Source organism: Myodes glareolus, chromosome X (assembly GCF_982192425.1).
Source record: "Myodes glareolus chromosome X, mMyoGla1.1, whole genome shotgun sequence".
Classification (NCBI taxonomy): domain Eukaryota; kingdom Metazoa; phylum Chordata; class Mammalia; order Rodentia; family Cricetidae; genus Myodes; species Myodes glareolus.
Window position 1 is genome coordinate 49,721,676 of NC_142053.1, and position 24,074 is coordinate 49,745,749.

The 24,074-nt window shown below is 38.8% G+C and overlaps 2 protein-coding genes across 2 annotated transcripts in view; one reads left to right on the plus strand and one right to left on the minus strand.

Moving 5' to 3' along the window:
• Window positions 1–24,074, minus strand: part of LOC125415729 (uncharacterized) — a 28,966-nt gene that overhangs the window by 250 nt on the left and 4,642 nt on the right. Inside the window, exons 2-3 of the mRNA XM_048458216.3 lie at window positions 2,643–3,011; window positions 1,981–2,121 (exon numbers count right to left, since the gene is read on the minus strand). Of these exons, the coding sequence (XP_048314173.1) occupies window positions 1,988–2,121; window positions 2,643–2,997 (489 nt within the window). The 5' untranslated portion in view covers window positions 2,998–3,011 and the 3' untranslated portion in view covers window positions 1,981–1,987. The remainder of the gene's footprint in view (window positions 1–1,980; window positions 2,122–2,642; window positions 3,012–24,074) is intronic.
• Window positions 11,980–15,693, plus strand: Serpina7 (serpin family A member 7). Its single transcript, XM_087903000.1, is given in 6 exon segments — window positions 11,980–12,001; window positions 12,084–12,731; window positions 13,693–13,969; window positions 14,631–14,736; window positions 14,738–14,776; window positions 15,469–15,693. Coding segments are annotated over 5 exon segments (1,278 nt in total). The 5' UTR covers window positions 11,980–12,001; window positions 12,084–12,100.

Below are 24,074 nucleotides of genomic sequence, written 5' to 3' on the forward strand. Positions count from 1 at the left end.
GCAGTTAACCTAAGACGCCTGTGCTGTTTTAACATGATCTTTACACAGTATCTCTCCATCATAGCCTGGATCTTTGAGAATGAAAGTGTTCATACAGAGTATGAAATCAATCGTCCTCCTACCATAGCAACTTCATTTTTCTCACTTTTTGAGCATTGAAAAATTCTGTTTTGTTGTTTGCTTTGGAGAAACCATTCTGGAATTTTAGTATAGTCTTCTCTTGGAACCAAAAAGCAAACCCTGCTAGCTGGGCATAATGGGGCACATCTGTAATCCTAGCATACAAGAGGGTTCTGAGTTTGAGATAAGCCTGGCATAAATAACAAGTTCTAGGAGAGTGTGGTCTATGTTATGACACTGTAGGAAACATTGTATTCTCTATTCACAAATCATACTCTCTTAACCCACAGGATCTATACTGGTAAAAAGGAAAAATGGAATGATACAATTACAAATAAACTAACAAAAAATTCACTGGAAAAATAATCTTTCAATGACTAATTTTTAATGATTATTAAATTAAATAATAATAATTTTGACTAAATGAATACTAAGATACCAATCACAGTTATTGATTCTAGTTATTAAACATTTTTTCTGTTAAAATAGATTATTTCTGTTTGTATACAATGAAGTTTCAATTACTATAAGTACATATAACTTTAGTCATTTGTTTGAGGTTCTCAAAATGTCATGGGCTCAACTACCTAATGTAGAAAACCTTCTGTTGATCCTTATAGCTATAGCTGAATGAATAGAAGTTAAAACCATTTGGGATAGGCAGATGGCTTGGCAGTACGCCAGAGAACCTAGACAACAAAGAGGACCCTAAGAGAGACATACATGGATGTAATCTACATGGAAAGTAGAAAAAGACAAGATCTCTGCAGTAAATTTGGAGCATGGGGATCATGGAAGAGACTAGAAGGGGAAGGGGGAGGAAGGGAGGGGAGCAGAGAAAAATACATATCTCATTAAAAACAAGAAAAAGGAACAGATACATCCCAATAAAACATTTGAAAAGAAAAGAATGCTTTCTCTATGTGTCTGAGAGTCTGGGTTCTTATCCTAGTACCCATATAACAAGTTAGTTATGGCCTTGTGCACACCTCTAACTCCAGTACTGGTGCAGAAGAATTGTCTGTATTCTGTCAATCATATTTTAAATAAACGCTGATTGGTCAAGCAGAAAGTATAGGTGGGTCAACCAGACAGGAAGTAGAGGTGGGGTGAGGAGAACAGGAGTCTTCTGGGAAGCAGAAAGCTCCCTCCACAGTTCTGCCCAGACACCAAAGAAGCAGGATGTAATCTGCCCAGCTGTGAAAGGTACCGAGCCATGTGGCTAACATGGATAAGAATAATGGGTTAATATAAGCTACAAGAGCTAATGGGTCAATCAGTTTTATAGCTTATGGAGATCTCTGTGTGATTTTCTTTGGGGCTTGCCAGCTGTGGGGAACCGGGCAGCACATAAACCCCAACAAGCAGGCCCTTGCATGTTACACAGTACTGAAAAAGGGAGAGATTGGATCCCTAGGGCTTTCTGCTTTGCCAACCTAGCCAGAAAACCTTGAACTCTGCAGTCACAGATGCTGCTTCAAAGGAAAAGGGTGACAAATGATGAGAGGAACACATCCAATGCCCTCTTCTGATTTCTGATTGTATACATATGTACATCCCATATGTGAATAAACCACACTTAGCCATACACCATACTCAGACACATATACACACATATAAACACTCAACCACACACACAAACTATTTTTTAAAAAGGTAACTAGGAACGTTTAAGAACATGTTGTTGTTTGTGCTATCTAGTGTTTATTACCAACCTTAAACTGAATTTAACTATTTTTTAAACAGTTTTCATTATTTGGTTTACCAAAGAAAACTTTAACTATAACACAAGCACACACACAATATACACCTACAAAGATAGACAGAAATGATTGAATGCTATACACTACATATAGATACCTGGATTCTAGGCTTTGTTTTCAACTGAGTTTGGATTATTGTCATTTTCCTCCTTCTGGTTTTCATTTTCAGACTCAACTTTTTCTGTAACTCCAGCTTCTTCGGTCTCATCATGGGAGCGTTCATACATATGGTCATTTACTTCAATAAATAAAGAATAGACATTGAGACTAGAACTTCCAAAAAATTCTGGTTTATGATCAGTAGTAATATGCAGTGTATTTTCAGTATAAAAGTAAGTAGAAACAAACAAAATATCAACAATTACATCTGGGTACCTTCCTCAGGGGTGACACTACATTTCCATAATCCTCAGATTGTAGATGAGGATTGAATTGTAAGTAGTTGATAGTTTGCAGCAGCGTTCACATCCTGTGTGACTAATTATTTCTGACTCTTGGGACAAGAATGAAGAAAAACACTTGGGTCTGGTGTTATTTGCAGCCCTCCCCCACAAAGAAAAATATTCATTTGCATTTACAAACTAAGAAAGCATATGGCTTCTCCAGTTTCAGTGTTTCTCCAGGTTCACACCAGTGTCTAACTACCACAAAGCCTGCATGGGCTCTTGAGCAGGATGTGATTGTTACAACAGATATGTTGTATCGAAGGACATAGCAGACCTCGATTAAAGAGCCAAAATTCCACCACAGATAACTCACCAGTGCCTGTGACGATTTCAGTATGCTCATAATTAGCTTCATCATCATCTCCACCATCCTCTTCCGCATTGTGAACCCAGCCATTATCTTCTTCCATGACCTCTGTCTGATTCTCCTCCTCATCATCATCAACATGTACGTGCTGTATAAAAAGCCAAATGACCTCCTCCTCTTCCTCCACTATCAGTTCTTCCACTTCTGCTTCCAAAGCCATGGGGATCATGTTTTCTGGAATGAAGTTCACGTATTCTTCAGGCACGAAACCTTCTCCATTGACAATCAGATATGGGTCCATTTGTCTACCAACTTCAGGCTGATCTGTTGGAGATGGCCTTCGCTCTTGTTTATAAAGCATGGTATAGCACACACCTGTCAAGAAATATGGTTGGTATAGCTATTTTCTGGGGAGGAACACAATTGGGAAAAAACCTTCTGGGGGTTGGTGAGAACAACTGCTACTTTACTCTGAGACTTCAGATGAGCAGGAAGGATTCACATTGGCAGTTGGCATGGGCAGACCTAGAGGAGTCATAAAAAACCAGTCCATTTTTCTAATATGCTGTAAGCTCATTTGCTGAGTGTTGATGATTGACATAGTTTGTGTCCAATGAATAACCTCGGTTCTTTGCAAGTGGTTTATCTTAGCTACATGTCTCTTGAGTCTTTAGGTTTCTGGGCTAACTTTAGATTCACTGATACCCTATCTATCTGACATATTCCACCACTGCCAGAAAAAATAAAGTGCTATAATATGCTGGTACATTGCGGCATGATACACTATGATGTTTACCCTCCTGATTTCAACCCAAGGAGGACTCATGTTAATAGGGACAGAAGCATTAAAAATAGTATAGAAACCAGGTCTTAGCAGTTTATAAACCTCTCAGAGCAAAAGGAGATGAAGATTGTTTGGATATTTTAGTGTTAGTAAGCGTATTTATTTTAAAAGCATACAAAGTTGAAATTTAGAATAGGCTGAAGAAAATGTTTTTTTTATAGCAAAGCTGGTTGTTGTATAGCATGCAAGTCTTTAAATTCTAGCACTTGGGAGGCAGAGATAGATGGATCTTTATTGAGTTTGAGGCCAGCCTGGCCTATATAGCACACTGTAGGCTAGCCAGAGTTATAAAACAAAAGAAAGAAAAAAGAAAAAGAAACCAATCCATTATCACCACTAAAAATAAAAATTTAATGAAATAAACAAAAAATAGAAGGATTTAATGAGTACTTCTCAGATTACACAAAACCGCCAAAGGGTGCATTGGACTAATACTTTGAAAAGCAACTATACTATCCACCTCAGATTATGCCTTTTCTGTCTCATTCAGAGAATGTGGCCTTTACTCTGCATTGCAGAAATGCTTGACTTCCAGTTGACAGGAAACTGTCATTCAGACTCTATCAACATTTGATCACTATAAAACTCCAGACTGCGCAACTCCAGGTGTCTGGAAAATACTGTTTTTCTGCATGTTGCCCCTATAAATTCTAGTACTTCCCTAAGATCTTGGGAAAAGAGGAGTTGAGACTCAATTTCTCCCCCTTTCAGGTCTCTGCCATCTTCATTAAAGCTATTCTCTTTTCTCAACACTTGTCCCTTGGTCACTGATCTTGGTGACATGCTTCTGAGCCGAATTATGGCAACAGATAGTTTCTCTGAAAACAAAATCAGACTCTGACTTGCCAATTAGCCCCTCCTAAGCCATGACCTTGATTTAAAATATTTTTTTAAAAATTACAGAGACGGATGTTACCTCAAAGTTTTTCTAAAAAATAAAATAAAAAATGTCTTGTGCATCAGATTATTTTTAGAAAAAAAATTCTACATTTACAAACAGCTTTAGAAATATTAAATTTCAGAAAAAAATAATACCAACAAATCTCTTTCATAACTCTAAACAAATTGCAATGCTTTTAAATTTTGCCTCTGGTCCCACCTTAACATGGGAGCACAGTGATCCTCACTCCTTTAGTTTAAAGATGGAAGGGACTGCAGATAACTTCTAACTCAACAACAAAACTGGGTAACAATAAATCACTCTGAGATGGAAAGTTAGTTTTACCCTGTCCTGAGCTCTCCCGTGTGACTTTTGGCATATTGTTTGTCATTCTCAGACAGTAGTTTTACAGTTTAACAAATTAATGAATTGATCCCCTTGTTGTTACATAAGACTTCTTTGAGAATCCTTTAAGGTAGCAAGCACAAAATCACAATGTATTTTGTTTATGGTTCTTTTCAATTTTGATAAATTTGTGTTTACATAGTGAAATATCTTGACAATGGGACTCAGGTCTAAATATATTCATTTTCTGTACATAATATTCTACAATATTTTTGAACACCTAAAATTTGACATTTACCTTTCATATTAGCACATTTATGAAATTTCTGCTTGTAATATTATATTGAATTTCTCTTGGATTTTGAAAAATGACAGATTTAGGATTTTGGGTGTACTAAACCTCTAATGCTTTTGTCTCAATCTTGTATTTGTGTGAGGCCACTGATTGATATTTTCTTCAGCCCCCAGAGTAAAATCTCTAATTTGGTTTTGGAGGAATCCATTTTCCCATATACAATATTTGTTAGCAAAAGTGCTGCTTTTTTTTCTATGAAGCTTCTGGGGAGGCCCCGAAACTTGTTCCCTGGAAGAAGGGATTTTCAGTAGACAATTGACTGCGCACCATGGCAGAGTAGCACTGCAATGATTTGGGTACTTTGGATTTTTTTTTTTGCAGGACACGGGGTAAGGAAGAGAGACATGTAAGAGAAAATAGGATTGAAAGCAGGAGGGAAACTTTGTCTCACAGAGATTTTGTACCTCCCTAGGCATACAGAATCAATGCCACAGTAAATGGGACCTTCAGAAAGTGAAGTGTTAGTCATGACATTACTTCTTAACCTGGAACAGAAATAAAAGTATCAGAAGGCAGAGGACACTTGTAGCTGGAGGCATGAAAAGGCTACAATCAGTGATAACAGATAGAAAAGAGGATCCGGGACCTACATCATCCTTCAAAGAGTAAAGTAGTGTTTCCATTTAGTTTCTGCTTTCTGAAGCTTAGATTGTTGCGAACAATCCCAACAATAAACATCCAAAGAAGCTATCTGGGATATGCTTTTGGTCTTAGCAAACTTACATCTGTCTTGATTAGAGTTTTTATTTATATTATGAAACACCATGACCAAAAGCAACTTTGGGCGAAAACAGTTTACTATATTTTACAGCTTATAATCCATCACTGAGGGAAGTCAGGGAAGAAATTCAAGTTGGGAACCTGGAGGTAGGAACTGAAGCCAGGACAATGAAGTGGGGCTGCTTACAGCATCCTCTCCAGGTCTTGCTCAGCCTGCTTTCTTGTGCATGTTTTCTTATGCAAAGCAGGAACACTAGCTTAGGAGTGGTACTGCCCATAGTGATCTTGGTCCTCTTGAATAAGTCATTCATCAAGAAAATGCCCTACAGAGGCCAAGAGTCCCTCTTCCCACATATGTCTAGATTTCTGTCAAGTTGACAAAAAAAAAAAAAAACCAAGCAGCACAGCATTGTACAAACTTCCAACAGAACAACCTGGTCATCTTGGAACATTCATATTTAACTTCTGAGTAACAAAAACGATGCTTTTGCATCCTTTCACCTCTCAGGATGTTGTTTTGTCACATGTCACTGAAAACATGTGAACCTTTTTTACACAAAAGGAGATCAAGGCCCTGCTTTGGTCTGAGTGTTTGTGGTCCTCTCAGATCTCAAGATTAAATCTTACACCCTGGGGCTTCAAGTAAAATGCTTAATGCACCAGCCTGAAGACATGACTTTGATCCATAGAAGCAATGTTAAAAAGGTGGGCAATGGTGGTGCTTGTCTGTAATCTCAGTGCAGGGGTCATGGGGGCAGAAACAGATGGATTCTCCAGATCTTCCTGGCCAGCCAGAATACTCTATTGAATGAGATCCAGTGAGAGACCTTGTCTCCAAAAGCAAGGTGAATGGAAAAAGTCTGAGGAACTACAGCCAAGATTGTTTCCTTGTCTTAAAAAGACTTGTGCACATGCACTGTCACATGAACACAGACTTGTACACAAACACACAAATTGGCTTTACTAAAGAAACCTCACTACTTGAGATGGCTCCCTAAGGATGGGTTGAGTTTATGGTAGCATAGTCCTCATGGGTAGGATTGGTCCCCTCCCAAAAGAGGCCTTGATGTATTCCTTTATCACTTCTACCTTGAAGATGCAGGAGTAAGGTGCCATCTATGAGCCTGAAAGCATTCTGTCATATGAAATTGTGATGGTTAATTTTTAGATGTCAACTTTACAAAATATAGTATCACCTGGAAAAGGCTCTGGGTATGTCTGCGGGGGGCATGTCTGTATTGAGCTGGGTGATGTGATGAGGCCCAGTCCACCGTGAGCAGCACCATTCCCTGAGTTTGGGTCTCACATGTATAAGAGTGGCAATAGTGACCTGAGTAAGGAGCATCTACGCATTCATTTCTGAGGCTCTTTACTGTATGACTAGCTGCTTCAGGCTCCTCCCCTGGTACTCCAGTAGTCATGGCTTCCCGCTTGGAATTGTAAAGTGAGTAAACACTTTCTCCCTTCAAGGATACATTTTATCATATTAACAAGAAACAAAATTAGGGCAGATATTGACTCTTTCAGCCCTGTGAGTATAGCTTTCTCATTCTTTAGGATGTTGAAAAATACGTTTCTGTTGTTTAAAAACAACTCAGTTTATGGTAAATTGTTCTGGAAGGCTGGATGAAGCAGTGTAGCTCTTTCATTTCTATCTGGATGGTGCTCATTCCTGCTCCATGTATTGATTGCAATGCTGAGAAGTTAAGTACAATTAACATATGTTATGTAAACATGAGTGGATATAGGAATAAAAGTAAAATAAATGTTTAATATTGATATAGGCAAATACTGGTACTAGCACCCTAATTTTCTTCTTTTATTTCTACTCATTCTATATTCTTCTTTCTTTTAACATACACCTTATATGATCACATTTCCTTATCTGCCTTATCTGGTTGTATGACCCAACATTCATTTCTTCTCTGCATCTACACATTGAATGTGATGTATTATTTCTATTTGGGAGATCAAATATCAAGTAAAACCAGGGGGAACATTTACACATGAAAGTAACTGGAGAAACAAATATTTATAAGATAAAACTTGAAAGAAATTGTACAGATTCCCAGGATGTATCATTCCCAGGATGTAGCCAGTCCTTTCATCTGGGGATGATTTCAATGTGTCTCCTAAGGGTTTGTGTGTTGGAGGGTTGGTCTTCCTCATGTCAGTGTAGAGGCAATGGGAACTTTGCGAAGTGGGGTCAGTATTAGGCCATTGTTCACGGTCCTCAGGAGGGACTAAGTTACTGCTTGGGGTTTCCTTGAATTAATTATGTTTTCATTGGCTGCTTTTGTTTTATATGCATATATATGCACATGCATATACATATACATATATACGTATGCATCTATGTATGTGTGTATGTGTACATGTGCACATATATGTGTACATAGTGTGTGTATGTGCATATATATGCATATATATATATATATATATATATATATATAGTGTGTGTGTGTGTGTGTGTGTATGTGTGTGCGTGTCTGCTTGTTCCCTTAAGTAAATTTTCACTAAAAGTCTGAACCTGTGTTACTGTCCAAACATGTCAACAGAGGGCACCGGTTTAAAATTTTCTTCCCTTTTTCTTTCTTTTTTTTTTTCTTTTAAAACTTTCTTTGTTTCTTCTTCAAGGGTTTACTGGAGCTAAAGCATCTGAGAACACAGGCAGTATGTTGTTTTATTATCAGGGTTGAGTGTGAACTGAACAGGTAGCCGAGAGACTCAAGCTTGACATGGCGTTTCTGTGTAACACATGTGCTAGTGACCATCCTGTGTGTGAGATGTGACCTTACCTATTAAGTTTGGGCAGTGGTGCCATGAGATCACAAAGGCCACTTTGATGGAGGATGAATATTCTGCATTCACCTTTGAAATCCCAGGACTGAATATGCTATTTTGGATACAGTAAGACTTTACTATATTTGATTGAAAAGAAACAGCAGCATGTTATAGCCACCCTCGCTGTACTTACCTCCGTTTCCAAAATCCCCCCAGTGTCTTTCCAATGAACTTAAGTTAAAGTGTGTTCAACTTATCTTGAATTTCAAGTTCTTCAATAAACTATACGTTGGATTAACTTCAAGGAGCCCCAATAATGTTCACTGCATCCTTGATTAACATACTGATTCTTTTTTCCCACTAATGTAATATTTTTATTGATTGTTTGAGAATTTCACAACATGCACCCCACCACACTCACTTCCCATTCTTCCAGGTCTGCCCCTCCCCTTTGTAACCTCCTCCAAAAAAGAAATAAAAAGATAAGTCAAATTTGTGTTGCCCACATAGTCATGGGAGCATGGCCAAACTCCCAGTGGTCAGCACTTTAAAGAAAACTGAGCCTTTCTCCACCCCCATCCCTGCCAGAAGCCATCAATTGTGGAAAACTACACTTGATCATCCTTATCACAATTTTAAGTGTTTTCTTCAATGACTTGCTGTCTAGCAATGACTTACTGTTTTGACTTCAATGACTTACTTTTTTGGGGGATGAGGTGGGGTGGGGATAGGGATTGTCACACAAGTCTTATGTGTCTTTCTCAACTGTGAGTCTGCAGTCATCAATATCACTACAAAAGCTTCCTAATAGATGCCTCTTGCCCTTTACAATCAGCAGGAACACACATCACGGACATCCACATGGCCTCTGGCATCGGCATGAGCCACTTGGACCTCAGCATAGTCTCCAGTGGCATTTTAGACCACGGACACCAACACATGACCCTCTGTGGCAGCACAGGCCTCAGATATCAACAGGGCCTCCCCGGCAAAATGGGCCATGGACACCAGTATGGTCTCCAGTAGCAGCCTAGCCCATGGATATCAACATGAATTCACCAAAAGTCATGTGGATGTCCATGATCTATGTTGCTTAATGAATATATTGATCCTTAATGTAGTTCTTAAGGTAGCTGTTTGGGGAGTCAAGTGTTTTGTGCTATGTCCTTAGCTTGATAAAATAGCAGGAGAAGTTACTGTTACTACTATTACTTGAAGTAGAAACTGACAGTCAAGGCTAAACTTGAAGTTTCTTGATGAGATCTAATTACTTTGTTTCTACTTCTTCTTTGTTTTTGTTTTGGTTTGGTTTGGTTTAGTTTGGTTTGGTTTTGTCTTCTGAGAAAGTGTTTCTCTGTGTAACAGCTCTAGCTGTCCTGGAATTTGCTTTGTAGACCAGGCTGGCCTCAAACTCACAGAGATCCACATCCCTCTGCCTCCCAAGTGCTGGGATTACAGATGTGTGCCACAGTCACCTGGCTTTTACTGCTTGTTTGTATATTTCACATCAGGTAGATGATGCTGTTCTTATTCTACATTCTTGGCCCCTTCTGTACTATATTCTGGAGTCTTTGGTTAGGGAAGGGTGTAAGGGACTTTAGTGACCACAAGACATGACTAGTTTCCCTTTGAGCATTAAAAAGTCGGGGATTTGTGAGCATTTTCTCCACCTATGCTAAAACCTATAACACCAAATAGAAAGATTCACCAAGTTTCTGTCTGTACATATCTTTTTTTTCTCAAAAGTCTTCCTGTTTTAACACTATTTGGCCAAAACAGTAAGAACTGTTTTAAATGAGAGATGTATGTAGAAGCCAAAGAATTATGTAAAGTTTTACCCAGAGTGCAAACCTTACTTTTTAAGCTTGTTTTTCATTTGGCCTTGGTTTTGTGCATCAGCTTTGGAAATGTCATCCCAGCATTCATGTCATGGTTAATTTGTAACTAAGAATGCTCTAGTTTTGCAACAGAGGGCATGTTATAAAGATGGGAAGGTGTTGCTATCTGAGAGATGCAAGTGGCTTCTTGGGCCTGTACCATGAGTATCTTTGTCCTTGGGAACACCGATAATTTCTAACATGCCTGAGTTCCAAATAACTGAGTTTGAAGCATATAGGTTCAGGAGGCAAGGTTTTAGAGTGGTCCCCTGCTAACTGACCTTCTGGTGAGCCTTGTCAACTTTGGTAGGAAGAGTACTCAGTGATAATGTGGAAATTTGCTCTAGAACTGGATGAAGGAAGGTTGGAGGAGGTAAAAGGCCCTCTATTGTGCTGGAGCAGATAAATTCATTAAAGCCTTAAACTTAGGCATTGGCAACTGGCAAGTAGAGATGGACAGAAATGAAAAGTTTCGATAAGTATCCAGGCAGTATTCATTGGTCATCACGACCATTATAAGTGGAGAATAAAAAGGAAGCAAGCCCTTTTGATATGTGTCTGTCTATTAACAGGGGTGCAATATATTGGAATATAGAATGAAAATGAAGAAGAGGTTTGGGGAGTTGAAAAAGAATAAGTTTACATTTGGAAACTGGGATGTCCCAGTGGAGGTTGAAGAATGAATGGACAAACAGGGTGTATATGTCTAGTAGCAGCTGGTAAGACAGTATGGGCTAGACAGACATTTACAATATAACAACTTAGTACCTAAGATGAGGCCACTCACGAAGAAAATTAAAGGCTTCAGAAGAGGTCCTATACTGCTTTCATAAATCTCTTTTTTTCTAACCACTGGTGTATAAATATTTGTGACTCTACATCATGCTCCCTGTTTCTTTGTAGTATTTCATGCTTAGAAAACTCTCGGCCTTCCTCTCTAATTGTTACAAAATTCCATGCATACTTATTAGAACAAAATTATTAAGATCTGTTAGAAGTGAGAAAAGACTCTTTAGGTGGTACCAAAAGAAAAAATCTCTAAAACAAGAATGGTTTACTTTCATTTTCCTATTGTTTGAAAATACTCTTGTGGCCCCCATATATTTCACAGGTGTATGAATTTTGACTTGCTATATTGTATATAACTCAATACACTATTACTCTTCAGTTCCAACTAGTCATTTCTTATAGGAGATGTTCTCATTTATCGTATCACAAATGGTATCTTAAGAAAATGCCAACTTAAAATACACACATACACACAAACTAAAATTCTCAGGTACATGTAACATAAACAGAGGGAGTACTTGCTTTGTCTAATGGTTCTTCATTCAAATGATAAATGATTCAATTTCCATCAGTTTAAATTAGTATCAATATTTTCACATGCTATTACCATATGTTAATGAATTTATGACATCATATTTCTGTTGCAACTCATTTCTCCTACTCTCTTCCCCAAGTAGACAGGTCACTGGTGTTTAGAGAAAAGAGAGACTACCACCTCTTGTTCCTCACTGAAGACAGCTCCAAATACTTCCTTTAGCTTTATAAATCAAAGTGGGTGACTTTTATGTTTGTCTGGATCAGAAAGTGTTTCATCTAAACTCTCCTAAGTGTTATCTCATTTCATGTTTTGTAGATCATCTTCATTTCAGAATGTCAGTGTTCCTCTATCTGTTTCTCTTGGTATCTGGGCTTCAGACTACAATCCATTGTGTGCAATATAACATTTCTGAAGGCAAAGTTACAACCTTCCATTTGCCCCAACAAAATGCCACTCTCTATAAGATGTCATCTATCAATGCTGGCTTTGCATTCAGTCTGTATCATAGGTTCCCTGTGGAGAACCCAGATTGGAACATCTTCTTTTCCCCTGAGAGCACATCTGCTGCTTTAGCCATGTTTTCTTTTGGATCTGGCTCTAACACTCAAACTCCTATTCTAGAGGTCTTGGGTTTTAACCTCACACATACTCCAATAACAGAATTACATCAGGGCTTCCAACATTTGATCTGTTCATTGAATTTCCCAAAGAATGAACTGGAATTGCAGAAAAGAAATGCAGTTTTCATTGGACAGCAGCTGAAAACACTGGCAAGGGTTTTGGATGATATCAAGACCCTCTATGAAACTGAAGTCTTTCCTATCGACTTCTCCAATGTTTCTGCAGCCCAGCAGGAGATCAACAGTTATGTGGAGAAGCAAGCCAAAGGGAAAATTATAGACCTAATTCAAGACCTTAGACTGAACATCATCATGATTCTGGTGAACTATATTCATTTCAAAGGTAAGGCATTAAGACATTAATTTCCAGTCTAGTGTTAAGATAGAGAAGTATGTGTGTGTGGGGGCATTATGGCCTCTTATCACTGGCATCAGTAGGTATTCCTCATACCAGAGTGATTCTTCACTATGTATGCATCCATGCATTGTGTTGAATCCTTCCAGGATGACACAAAGCTCTGCAGATGAGCCCAGAAAACTTTTAGGCAGATAACACTTTTAAAAAATGTGATTGACAATGTTATGAATATTTTGGTCAGGCTCAATAATTATAGTTTCTAAAATATTTAATGATGTGGGAGAAGCCCATGTTCAGCAAGTCAACTGAATTTGTATTTAAGCATAATGTAGTCTGTACTTCCTGTGTAGATTTGGATACACTGCATAAATCCCTTTTACTATATGCTAAGTACTTACTATGTGCAATTATGCTATACATATCCAAATACCATGGATAATTTTCACTTCTACCCTTTCCAGCAAGGCTATCTAACCCTGAAGTTAGAGCTTAGAATAAGTATCATGTGCCCTCCTTTCTGAAAGGGCTATACCCACATAATTCCTCTGGATTTTATAGAACCTATCTTTCATATTTGGATGAGTGGGGTTTTTTTGCATAAGCCACACACCTATATATGCTTAAAATGGCACAACATTTTCTTATCTCATTTTACCCATTTTTCTGGACACTCCTATACCTTTTTTCATGGAAGGAGATACTGTTTCTGATGGGTGTAGAAAGTTTAGTGTTTCTACAAATAGACTACCAACTTCAGCAGCATTGGAAAGGAACTCTGTGTTTGCCATGTGGTAGCTGGATTATCACGTCAGCTGACCTTGCTTCTCTGATGCTTACTGGGGCACTTTTAGTTACTTGGAAGACTAGGTGACAGTAGACAGTCTTAATTATTACATGAAGGACTAATAGTTTCAAAGAAACATCTCTTATTTTTCTTTGTTTTAAGCCCAGTGGGCAAATCCTTTCCATGTGTCTAAAACAGAAGAGAGTTCCAGCTTCTCAGTAGACAAGACCACCGCAATACAAGTGCCCATGATGCACCACCTAGAACAATGCTATCATTTTCTGGATGTAAAGCTGAATTGTACAGTACTTCGAATGGACTATAGTGAGAATGCCCTAGCACGTTCTGTACTTCCAAAGGAGGGGCACATAGAGGGAGTAGAGACAACCATGTCATCTAAGACATTGAAGAAGTCGAACTACTTACTGAAGAAAGGGTAAACAATTTATAGGTTGTGATGACATATGGGTGGCCCTAACAGTGGAGATGAAGCTGAGTTCAGAAGAAACCTAGAGGCGGGAAAATTACCCAGATGCCCTTGTCAATGGTATGATGATATTTAGAGTATGTCCAGTACAGTGTGCATAAGATTTTTTGGATACTTTCCACAGTGTTTCATCAAAGCATATTGAGAAAATGCCAAGGGAGAAATTTGTCAAATAATAAATTCCCATAATGCTCCCCAACGTGAGCATGCTACAATGCTGATACCTTTTTAGAGACCAAATAAGGCTTTGGGATGGATAAGATTTAATATTGCATGGAGTTGGCAGTCATTCTTAGTTAGAACTGCAAGACAGAAAATCATGAAAGTGCCTGTGCACTAAGCTCTGATCTTCATTCCATTAGCCCCTGTCCTTGCTCAGTACCACAGAGATACATCTTTCTGTAATAAAGGCCCAGGAAACCATGTGTTACAGCCCAACATTGTCTGAGTCAGAGGCAATTTCTATGACAATATCTTCTATGGCTCTGGCGCCATGTTAATGGTTCTCATTGTTCAGGGGAGTAGTAGAGTTGATTGAGAGAAAGAAAAAGAGCTATAGCTTGGTGTGTTTTGTGATTATTGTGGTGACTGTCATGTCTCCCTTTCCTTATTCCACACAGATGTGTGTTCCAAAGTTTTCTATTTCTGCCACATATGACCTTGGAAGTACACTTCAGAAGATGGGCATGAGGGATGCCTTTGCTGAAAGTGCCGACTTAACCTGGAATTACGAGAGACAATGGTCTTAAACTTTCCTATGTAAGCTGATGAATTGGTTTTTTTTCTTTCAAGAGACAATTAATTCACCTACCTTGTTTAGTCAGTGAGAAATCTCATGTCTATAGTCACAGCGTGATTCTATTAGGTCAGTATCATATGAGAGTATTCTTCTTACTCAAAATAAATCATTTTAGAAGTCACTTCTGGGACTGGAGCAACGACTCTGCAGGTAAGCACACTGTTTGCCCTCCCAGAAGTCCCAGGTTAAATTTCCACTGCCAACATAACCTGGAAGCTCAAAACTGTCTATGATTTCAGTCCCATGAAATTTGACACCCTCTTTTCGTCTCTGCCGGAACAAAGCATGCATGTGATGCAAAAAAAAAAAAAATACATGTAGGCCAGATACCCAGATACATAAATAAATGTAATTTATATCCCTAACCCTCATGTTAGGTGACTCTAAGACAATGGAAAACCTTAATGATGAGAAGCAACTCATGAGATGCAGTGCTAGAGGATGTTTGGAAGACACCAAAAAGGTACCTTCTAGAGATGAAAGGTGATGGAGAATGAGATGCTACCCAAACAAATAGTCCTAAAATCACAGAAATTAAGGAAACTTCTCGAAGTAATATTCATATTCAAGTACCATCTACACAATATATACTATTTCTTTTTGTACTTCTAACACACCCAAAGGCTGTTGCCACTTTTCAGGAGATCTTCAGTGTGTGTTCCTCTCTCATAGGTTTTTTCACAAGGCTGTGCTGCACATTGGAGAACAAGGGACCAAAGAAGTAGCTGCTCCTGCAGCTGTGTCTCTGGAACAGCCAGAAGTAGCTTCTCTTCATCCCATTATCCAATTTGACAGAACATTCTTATTGATGGTTTTGGAGAAAAGAACCAGAAGCATTATCTTTTTAGGGAAAGTCATTAACTCAGCTAAAGAGTAATTGAAGAAAAGGCTATTGAGTGTGTACATTGTATAATGGGAAATAAACATTTAACACAACTTGATATACTTGCTATGGGCTTAGACTGTGTCTTTTATGCAAGGGATAAAAGGAATCATTCCACCTTCTTTTCCACAATGTTCCCTGACTCAGGTATAGGGGTTGTATTGTAAATGTATGTTTAGGTTGAGTACCGCACATTCACTTATTCTCTGCATATTGATCACATGTGGATTTCTGTGAGAGTCTCTATATTTGCTAACAGTAGCTTCTGTGATGAGAAGACAGAGTTACACTTACTTGTGTGTTTAAGGACATGTATTATAGTTGAGTTAGAAGTTATGGTGGTTTGAGGGGAACAGTAGCAGTAGGTTCCTAGGATCTGTGACCTCTCTAGCAAGGTCTGCAGCTACATAGTGTCTTATAGATATGATAGTGATGCTACACCTGTGAAACCTCAACAGTATGGTTGCTTAACATATCTGCTTAATGACAGTAATGATCAGGTATGCCAACATGGATGGGGGAACTTTTACAAAGCCTCAATCCTAGATGAAGGACTACAGCCAATGGCTATTGAGAAAAGGACTATCAGTTTCCTCCAAGGGTGAACCTCTCGATATGGTATCCAATACCAAGCAGTTAGCCCTAAACATGTCTATATTAGCAATGCTAAATGGAGATTCAGTAGTGTGTGTGTGTGTGTGTGTGTGTAGTATTAGTTACCTTTCTTCTGGTATAATAAAATACCATGGCCAAAAGACAACTTTTAAAAGAATTTATTTTGGCTTATGGTTCCAGAAGAGATCTCACAATGGCAAGAAAGATAGAGCAGCAGGTAACCAAAGTGGGAAAGTTACTGATCACATTTCATCAAGTAGGAAGCTGAGAGAGCAAACTGGAAGTTGAAAGAGGCTATAAACTTTCAAACCCTGCCCCTAGCAATGTACTTCCTCCAGCAAGGCTCTGCATTCTAAAAGATTCATACTCTTAGCCCTAAACATGCCGCTAACCAAGATCCAAGTGTTTAAATGTGTGAGACTATGAGGGGCATTTTACACATAGACCACTACATTCTACTCTGTGGTCCTCAAAGGTTTGTTGTCACATCATAATGCTAAATGCATTTAGTTCTACTTTAAATGCCTTCATTGTCTTTCCATCTCAACACCATTTAAAAGTCCAGTCTCTTCTGAGACTCAATGTAACGTCTTAATTGTGACTTGGAAACTCTGTAACTCCATGCCATTGTCTGCTACATTGGTTTTTAAGGGCTTCGATGGCTCAGTATCTCCAGCTTTGCTATTTGTAACATACACCTCTCTCTTGGCTTGGTACTACTCTGGACATACAGCTCTTCTTGGTAGATGTCTCATATCTCCAGCATCTCCAATGTATAGGGGTCTTTAATCCATTGCAGGCTTCACTTTCAAAGCTTAATGCAATGGCCTCTCAGAGCCTTCTTGTAGCAACTCAAGCACTTCCATGTATTGACTGACCTCAGCGGCTCCCTCAAACAGTGAAGGAAGAATCTACAATTACCCTCATTCTGGCAGCATTTATGACCCAAAACATGTACAACATGGATTACAACGATGATCCCAGCTAAGACCCTAAGCAATAGAGGAGAGGGTGCCCGAACTGGCCTTGCCCTGTAGTCAGATTGATGAATATCTTAAATATCACCATAGAACCTTCTTTCAGCAACTGATGGAAACAGAGGCAGAGACCCATAATAGAGCACTGGGCTGAGCTCCCAAAATCCAGTTGAAGAGTGGGAAGAATGAGAATATGAGCAAAGAGGTCAGGCATGATGGGGACACCCATTGAAACTGTTTATCAGAGCTAATGGGAGCTCACCAACTCCTGCCAAACAGGAAGGAATAAGCATAGGACCAAACTAGACCCTCTGAATGTGGTTAACAGTTGTATGGCAGTGGCATCAGAATTTATTCCCTACTGTTTGTACTGGCTTTTTGGAACCTGTTCTCTTTGGATGGATGCCTTGCTCAGCCTAGATATAGTAGGGAGGGCCTTGGATCTTCCCCGAAGCAATGTGCCTTGCCCTCTCTGGGGAGTGGATGGGGTGGGGTGGGGAAGAGATTGGAGGGAATGGGAGGAGGGGAAGGAGTGGGAACTGGGATTTGTATGTAAAATTAAAAAAAGATAGTTTTTTAAAAAAATAAAAGAAAAAAAGGAAGAAAGAGAAAAGAGGTTTAACACACAGTGTTAGTAATTTTAATCACCCCAGCCATAACACAATGTGTACAACAGGTAAAAATTAGAATTGTGATATTTTGATTACAATTGGCTATGAAGTTTATAAATTTTAAAAGTGATACAGCTATTATCATTGTAGTATAGAACCATCTCTTCAAGAAAGGACATATTCTAGAACCTAGGAGTCCTGTTAGTAGACAACCTGAAAGTTAGTCATTTCAAGGACTATCTTGCTTGCAGTCATGTCTTTTATTTTATTTATTTATTTATTCTTCATTTATGTAATTTTACACATGTACATACATATGTATGTATTTATTATGTGTATGGTGTATAAACCTGTAACAGTCTATAGTAGAACCATATCTATAACAAATACTCAGCTATATTTTAGGCAAATATTACTTCTTATGTACATTTCTCATAAAAATTTGACAAGAGATTATCAATAACTTTGAATGTCAAACAAATGATGCTGGAATCTGTTTTGTAACACAGTCTGTTGCCCTTCCTGATTATTATGAGAGATTCAAACCACATAAGACCTTTTCTACATAGATAAATACTGTAGGGTAAAAAGGCCAGTCAAAGAAACATACCCTAATTCTGCAACCAAAGCCAAAGAAACACACCCCAGCCCCAAGCCCAGAGCCAAAGAAACATATCTTGGTCCTGAGACCAGAACCAAAGAAACACATCCTGACCCTAAGTCCAGAGCCAATTAATTCACTGACTCTGATACCAGAGCCAAAGGTTAAAAAGAGTAAGGGAAAGAAACATACTCGGGCTCTGAAACCAGAGCCAAAGTTTAAAAAGGGCCAGTAAAAGTAATACACCTTGATCATGAAACCAGAGCCAAAGAAACACATTCTGTCCCTGATCAACACAGAACAAACCAACCAATCCCTGAACACAAAAACAACCAATCCCTGAGCAGGAATACCAACCAACCACTGAGCATGAAACCAAACAATCACGAAACCAATCACTGAGAATGAAACCAACCATTTCCTGAGCATGAAATTCAGTCAGGGATTGAAATCCAATTCTCACCCTAAAAAATCTTAACCCTGAAAAAACTGCGACCCCTAAGAAGCCCTGTATAAGCCCTGTACCTGTTCAGTTGGGAGCTGCCCTTTTCCACCCTGGCAGAGGTAGCCTCTCTCCTGGATTCTTCCCTCCCAATAAATCTTTGGGATGAGATTTGGGTGAAAACTTCTTTCGCTGGAATGAAGCACAGCAAAGAAGGGAGCAGAGAAGTAACAGCTTTCTTCAAAGCAGAGAAGAGTGAAGCCGAACTGTCACACTTTGCCTGGGGAAATCTGCCCCGCGCAGAGAGGAGCTGTTAAGCTCCTGGGTAAACTGAGGAGGTGCAGAGTGGAGCCGAAGTGGAACTTTCCCTGTAACTTTCCCCGAGGAAACCTGCCCCTAGTTGAGCAGAGTTTTTAAGCTCCTCGTAGTCCTTGGCACAGTGGAGCCGAACTGTGTAATTTTCCTGAAGGAATCCTGCCCCTAGTGGAACAGAGTTGTTAAGTTCCCAGGAACCTGAGCAGAACAATAACAACTTCTGAGGGGATAACCCTCCCCTGCCAGAGCAGAGCTGTTACATTGGGGAAGCCTTCCCCTGAAGCAGGGCTGTAAACTGCTATGCTTATAGTGACTGTGGAATTCCTTAACTCCTGAATGCCAGGATCCCATTTCATTTGAGCTGTGATGCTTACAGGTACAAACACTCCATCCATAAGAACCATCAAATCACACATTTGGGTCATTTTTTGCTCTCTTGAGCTTAGTTAACTTTCTATTGCTGTGATAAAACACCATTGTTGACCGAGGTTTTCTATCCTGCCCAGTCCTGCAGCCGTTAAGTCCCAAAGAATCACACAGAGGTCTACATTAGTTATAAACTGATTGGCCCAGTAGCTCAGACTTCTTCTTAACTCTTATAACTTATATTAGCCCATTATTCTTGTCTATGTTAGCCATGTGACTTGGTACTTTATTTGGTGAGGTAGTCACATCTTGTTTCTTCTGAGGCTAGATCACAGACTGCAGTCTGAGACTTCCCTCTTCCCAGAATTCTTATTTCCCCACCTCCACTTCCTGCCTGGTTCGGTTATTTAAAATAAATGTGATACAAGACCATTATCCCAGAGCACTCCCCTCCTTTTTTTTTTTCAAAACAAGAACTCTGAATCAAATCTCCCTTGTTTAGCTTTCTTCCAGATCATTACCCATAACAACTTGTAACCAACTTTCTAAACAAAGGAAAATATCCATAGTCCATTTTTGGGAATGTGGGCATAGTTTTCCAGGCTACTTAGTGCTGATTAGGGGTGCTGATAATCTTATGGGGACTCAAAGAAAATTTAGAATTATAATCAAGTCATGACTGGAGTATCCTGTGAGGCTTGATTATCTCAGGAAGCAGTCTTGAATTTGTTCTGGATGTAGAACTAAGACATCTGGGGCATCTGCTTCAATCAGAGATTTCTCATGGGATTTTCCTTGATCAAACCTGATTTTTCTTAACCTGGAATGAATCCACAGCCTCTCATTTCCTGTGGAAACAAAACCTCTTCCCCAAAGTAACAATTTTTTTTACTTCAGTTTTGAAGTCCAGGTATTTTCAAAAATACCTGTCTTGGATTAATTCAGCAGCATTTATAAGCAAATATCTTTAAGCACCTGTTTCCCCTTCCTAAGCATTAAAACAATTCAAAGAGAACATAATAACATACAGTATCGAGACTCTCTGTGTGTTTTTCATCTTTATGTGACTATATTTTAAACTCTATTTGTTTTATTTTTATTTCTTGACTGTTCGAGACAGGGTTTCTCTGTGTATTTTTGGCTGTCCTGGAACTCACTCTGTAGACCAGCTTGCCCTTGAACTCAAAGAGATCTGCTTGCCTCTGTCTCTCAAGTGCTGGGATTAATCCTTTAAAGATGTGTGTCACCACACATTGAACTCACGGAGATCTGTCTGTCTCCGCCTTCCAAGTGTTGGGATTAAAGGTATGTACCACCACACCCAACTCACCACGACCAAGATAATTTATAGAAGGAAGAATTTGTTTGAACGTAGGGCTCCAGAGTGTAAGAGTCTATCTCTAACATGCCAAAGGAGCGTGGCATCAGGCAAGCATCAGGCAGCTAGAGCAACAAGCTTAGAGTTCACATCTTAAAACAAACAGGAAGCTGAAAGAGCACTGTGAGTGATGTACAATTTTAAAACCTCAAATCCAGTCCCAAGTTACATCCTTCCTCCAACAAGGATACATCTCCTAAGCCTTCTCAAACATGACCATTAACTGGGGACATTGTATTCAAATCCTTGAGACTTTAGGGGACATCTCATTCAAATAACACACAAGCTATTCTTAGATTAGCTTGGGTCCTCCTAATTCTCCTGTAAAAGTGTCATTCAGTAAGTAATGAAAATTTTACTCTTTTGGTATATTGTATTGATCTACGAACCACAATTTCCATCTCTGACTATGGGATGGCCAAAATGAACAGGAATTTTTCCTATCCTCTGTTCCCTGAACACAGACATCCTTAACCGTCTAAGCAGCATCCATACATCATTGTTGAACGCCTTCTAGCTACACTTCATGAGAAAATATTCACCCCTTAGTTTTTATAATTTACAAGGCACCCCTCCCAGCTTAGCACTGTAGAAACTGGAAGCAGAGTCTCTGAGTGAGATATTGATAGTTACGTTTGGGTCCATCCATTGTTTCTCTGAGCTTTGCATTCTTCCTACTGGGGACACAGGACAGACACATAGCTATAGATCGTGATTAAAGTTAGTATACTGCATTTAAGGGAACAAACTAGAATTTTCAAGTGTCCTCTTTGAATTGGAACTTCAAGCAAGCCTTAAGCAAATTTATTAGTCAGACTCTCTCTATTACTGTGGCAATGTATCTAAGAAAAATATCTTAAGAAAGGGAATATTTATTTGGGTTTATGGTTTCAGAGATTCAAGTATATGGTCACTTGGACCAATTACTAAGTTTTTATTGGCACAACATAATGGAACAGAGCATGTGGTGAGAAAAACAGGCCCACCTCCTGACAGCCAGAATGAGGACTGAAAATAAGGTATACCTTTCAAGGTCACACCCCGGGTGACCTACTTCATCCAACCAGATGTCACCTCCAAGGTACCATAAATAATTCTTTAACAAGCATCCATAGAGCTCTTTTGGTGAAGAAATACATATGAAGCTCAAATGAACTTGAGACTGTGGCCGCACACATAAGATCTGAATTGGTTCAAGTCAGACAGAGTCTTAGCACTGAGAAGTACAAGTGGGCATGGGGGTCCCACTCACAATCGAAAAGCTATTTTAAATTGATATTGCCAGGCAAATGGAAAATCTGTTTTCTACATTTGACTGTCACTGGGTATATCAACTACACTTGCCCAGGAGTACTTGGCCAAGACAAAGAAACAAAAACAAACAGAACAAACAAAAAAAATCAAACATTCATGCTTTTTTTGTGAAAAAAGCATTCAATGCTTTTGTGAATTTTTTTTTCGATTTTTAAATTTTTTATGATTTATTTATCTTTATTTTATGTGCATTGGTGTGAAAGTGTCAGATCCTCTGGAACTGGATTTTCAGGCAGTTGTGAGCTGTCATGTGGGTGCTGGGTATTGAACCTGGGTCCTCTGGAAGAGTAGTCAGTGCTCTTAACTTCTGAGCCATTTCTTGTCTCACTGTTTTTGTTTGTTTTAATTTTCTTTTTGTTGAAAGGGATAGAGATAGATAATGGATGGATAGGTAGACAGACAGACAGACAGACAGACAGATAGATAGATAGATAGACAGACAGACAGACAGACAGATAGATAGATAGATAGATGATAGATAGATAGACAGATAGATAGGAGTGACAGAGAGAACATAAATTTGGGTGGGTAGGGAGTTGGGAAGGATCTGAGAAGAGTTGGGAGAGGGGAAACATAATTGAGACCTATTAAGTGAAATAAATTAAATAAAAATAATATATAAAAAAGATAACAAATAGGAATTGGCAGATTAGAGGATACACATATAGCCAGCTGGAATTGACTCCAATCTCTTTGGGTTAACAATCTGGATTTAGTGTATTTTGTTTGCTAGATTTATTTCAATGAAAACTGTTATGAATCTTTCTCTCTAATGAATCTAAATTATCTACTTGAGTTCTTTGCCTTTTCCTAAGGTTTTTCTTTGCTCCATACGACTGGAGTGGTGTGGAGAATTCCATCCTGATTTTCTGTATTATTTCTACTTACGACCTTTTAAAGTTTTTATAATTTTTTTAAAAGTACTTTTTTTTCATTTTAAATACCAACCACAGCTCCTCCTCCCTTTCCTCTTCCGGTTCTCCCCTCACCTTCTTCCCACCCAGTCCCCCATCCACTCTTCAGAAAGGGTAAGCCCTCCCAAGGGGGCATCAAGAAAGTCTGTCACATCGTGTTGAGGCAGGACCATGTCCCTCCCTCTGTATTGAGGCTGAGCAAGGTAACCCTCAGAAGGGAATGGATGGGGTGGACTTAGAGGGAGGGAAGGGGAGGAGGGGAGGAAGTGGGAACTGGATTGGTATGTATAATGAAAAATTATTGTTTTCTTTTTTAAAAAAAGAAAAAGAAACTCAAGTCCATATGGATGAAGGCTCTATATATAAGACCAGATTCTCTGAATCTGATAGAAAAGAAAGTAGGGATTAGACAAACTCATTTGCACAGGCAATTACTTACTGAACAGAATACTGTTAGCACAAGTACTAAGACCAACAATTAGTAAATGGGACCTCATGGAACTGAAAAGCTTTTGTAAGGCAAAGGACACTGTTATTTAGACAAAACAACCTCCTACAGAATAGGAAAATATTTTTACCAATTACATATCTAATATTGAGCTAGTATCTAAAATATCTAAAGAACTAATCAGACAAAAAAAGTAGACACAATGAAAACAATCCTCAGAGAGAAATTTATAGTTGTAGGTGCCTATAGTTAAAAATTAGAAAGAGCAGAAATAAGTGGCCTAATGAAAAAGCTGAAAAACAACTGAAAAAGCTGGGGGAAAAAAGATGGCAAGGAATAAGAAAAACGAGAGCAGAAATCAATGGTTCACAAAGCAAGCAATACAAAAAAAAAT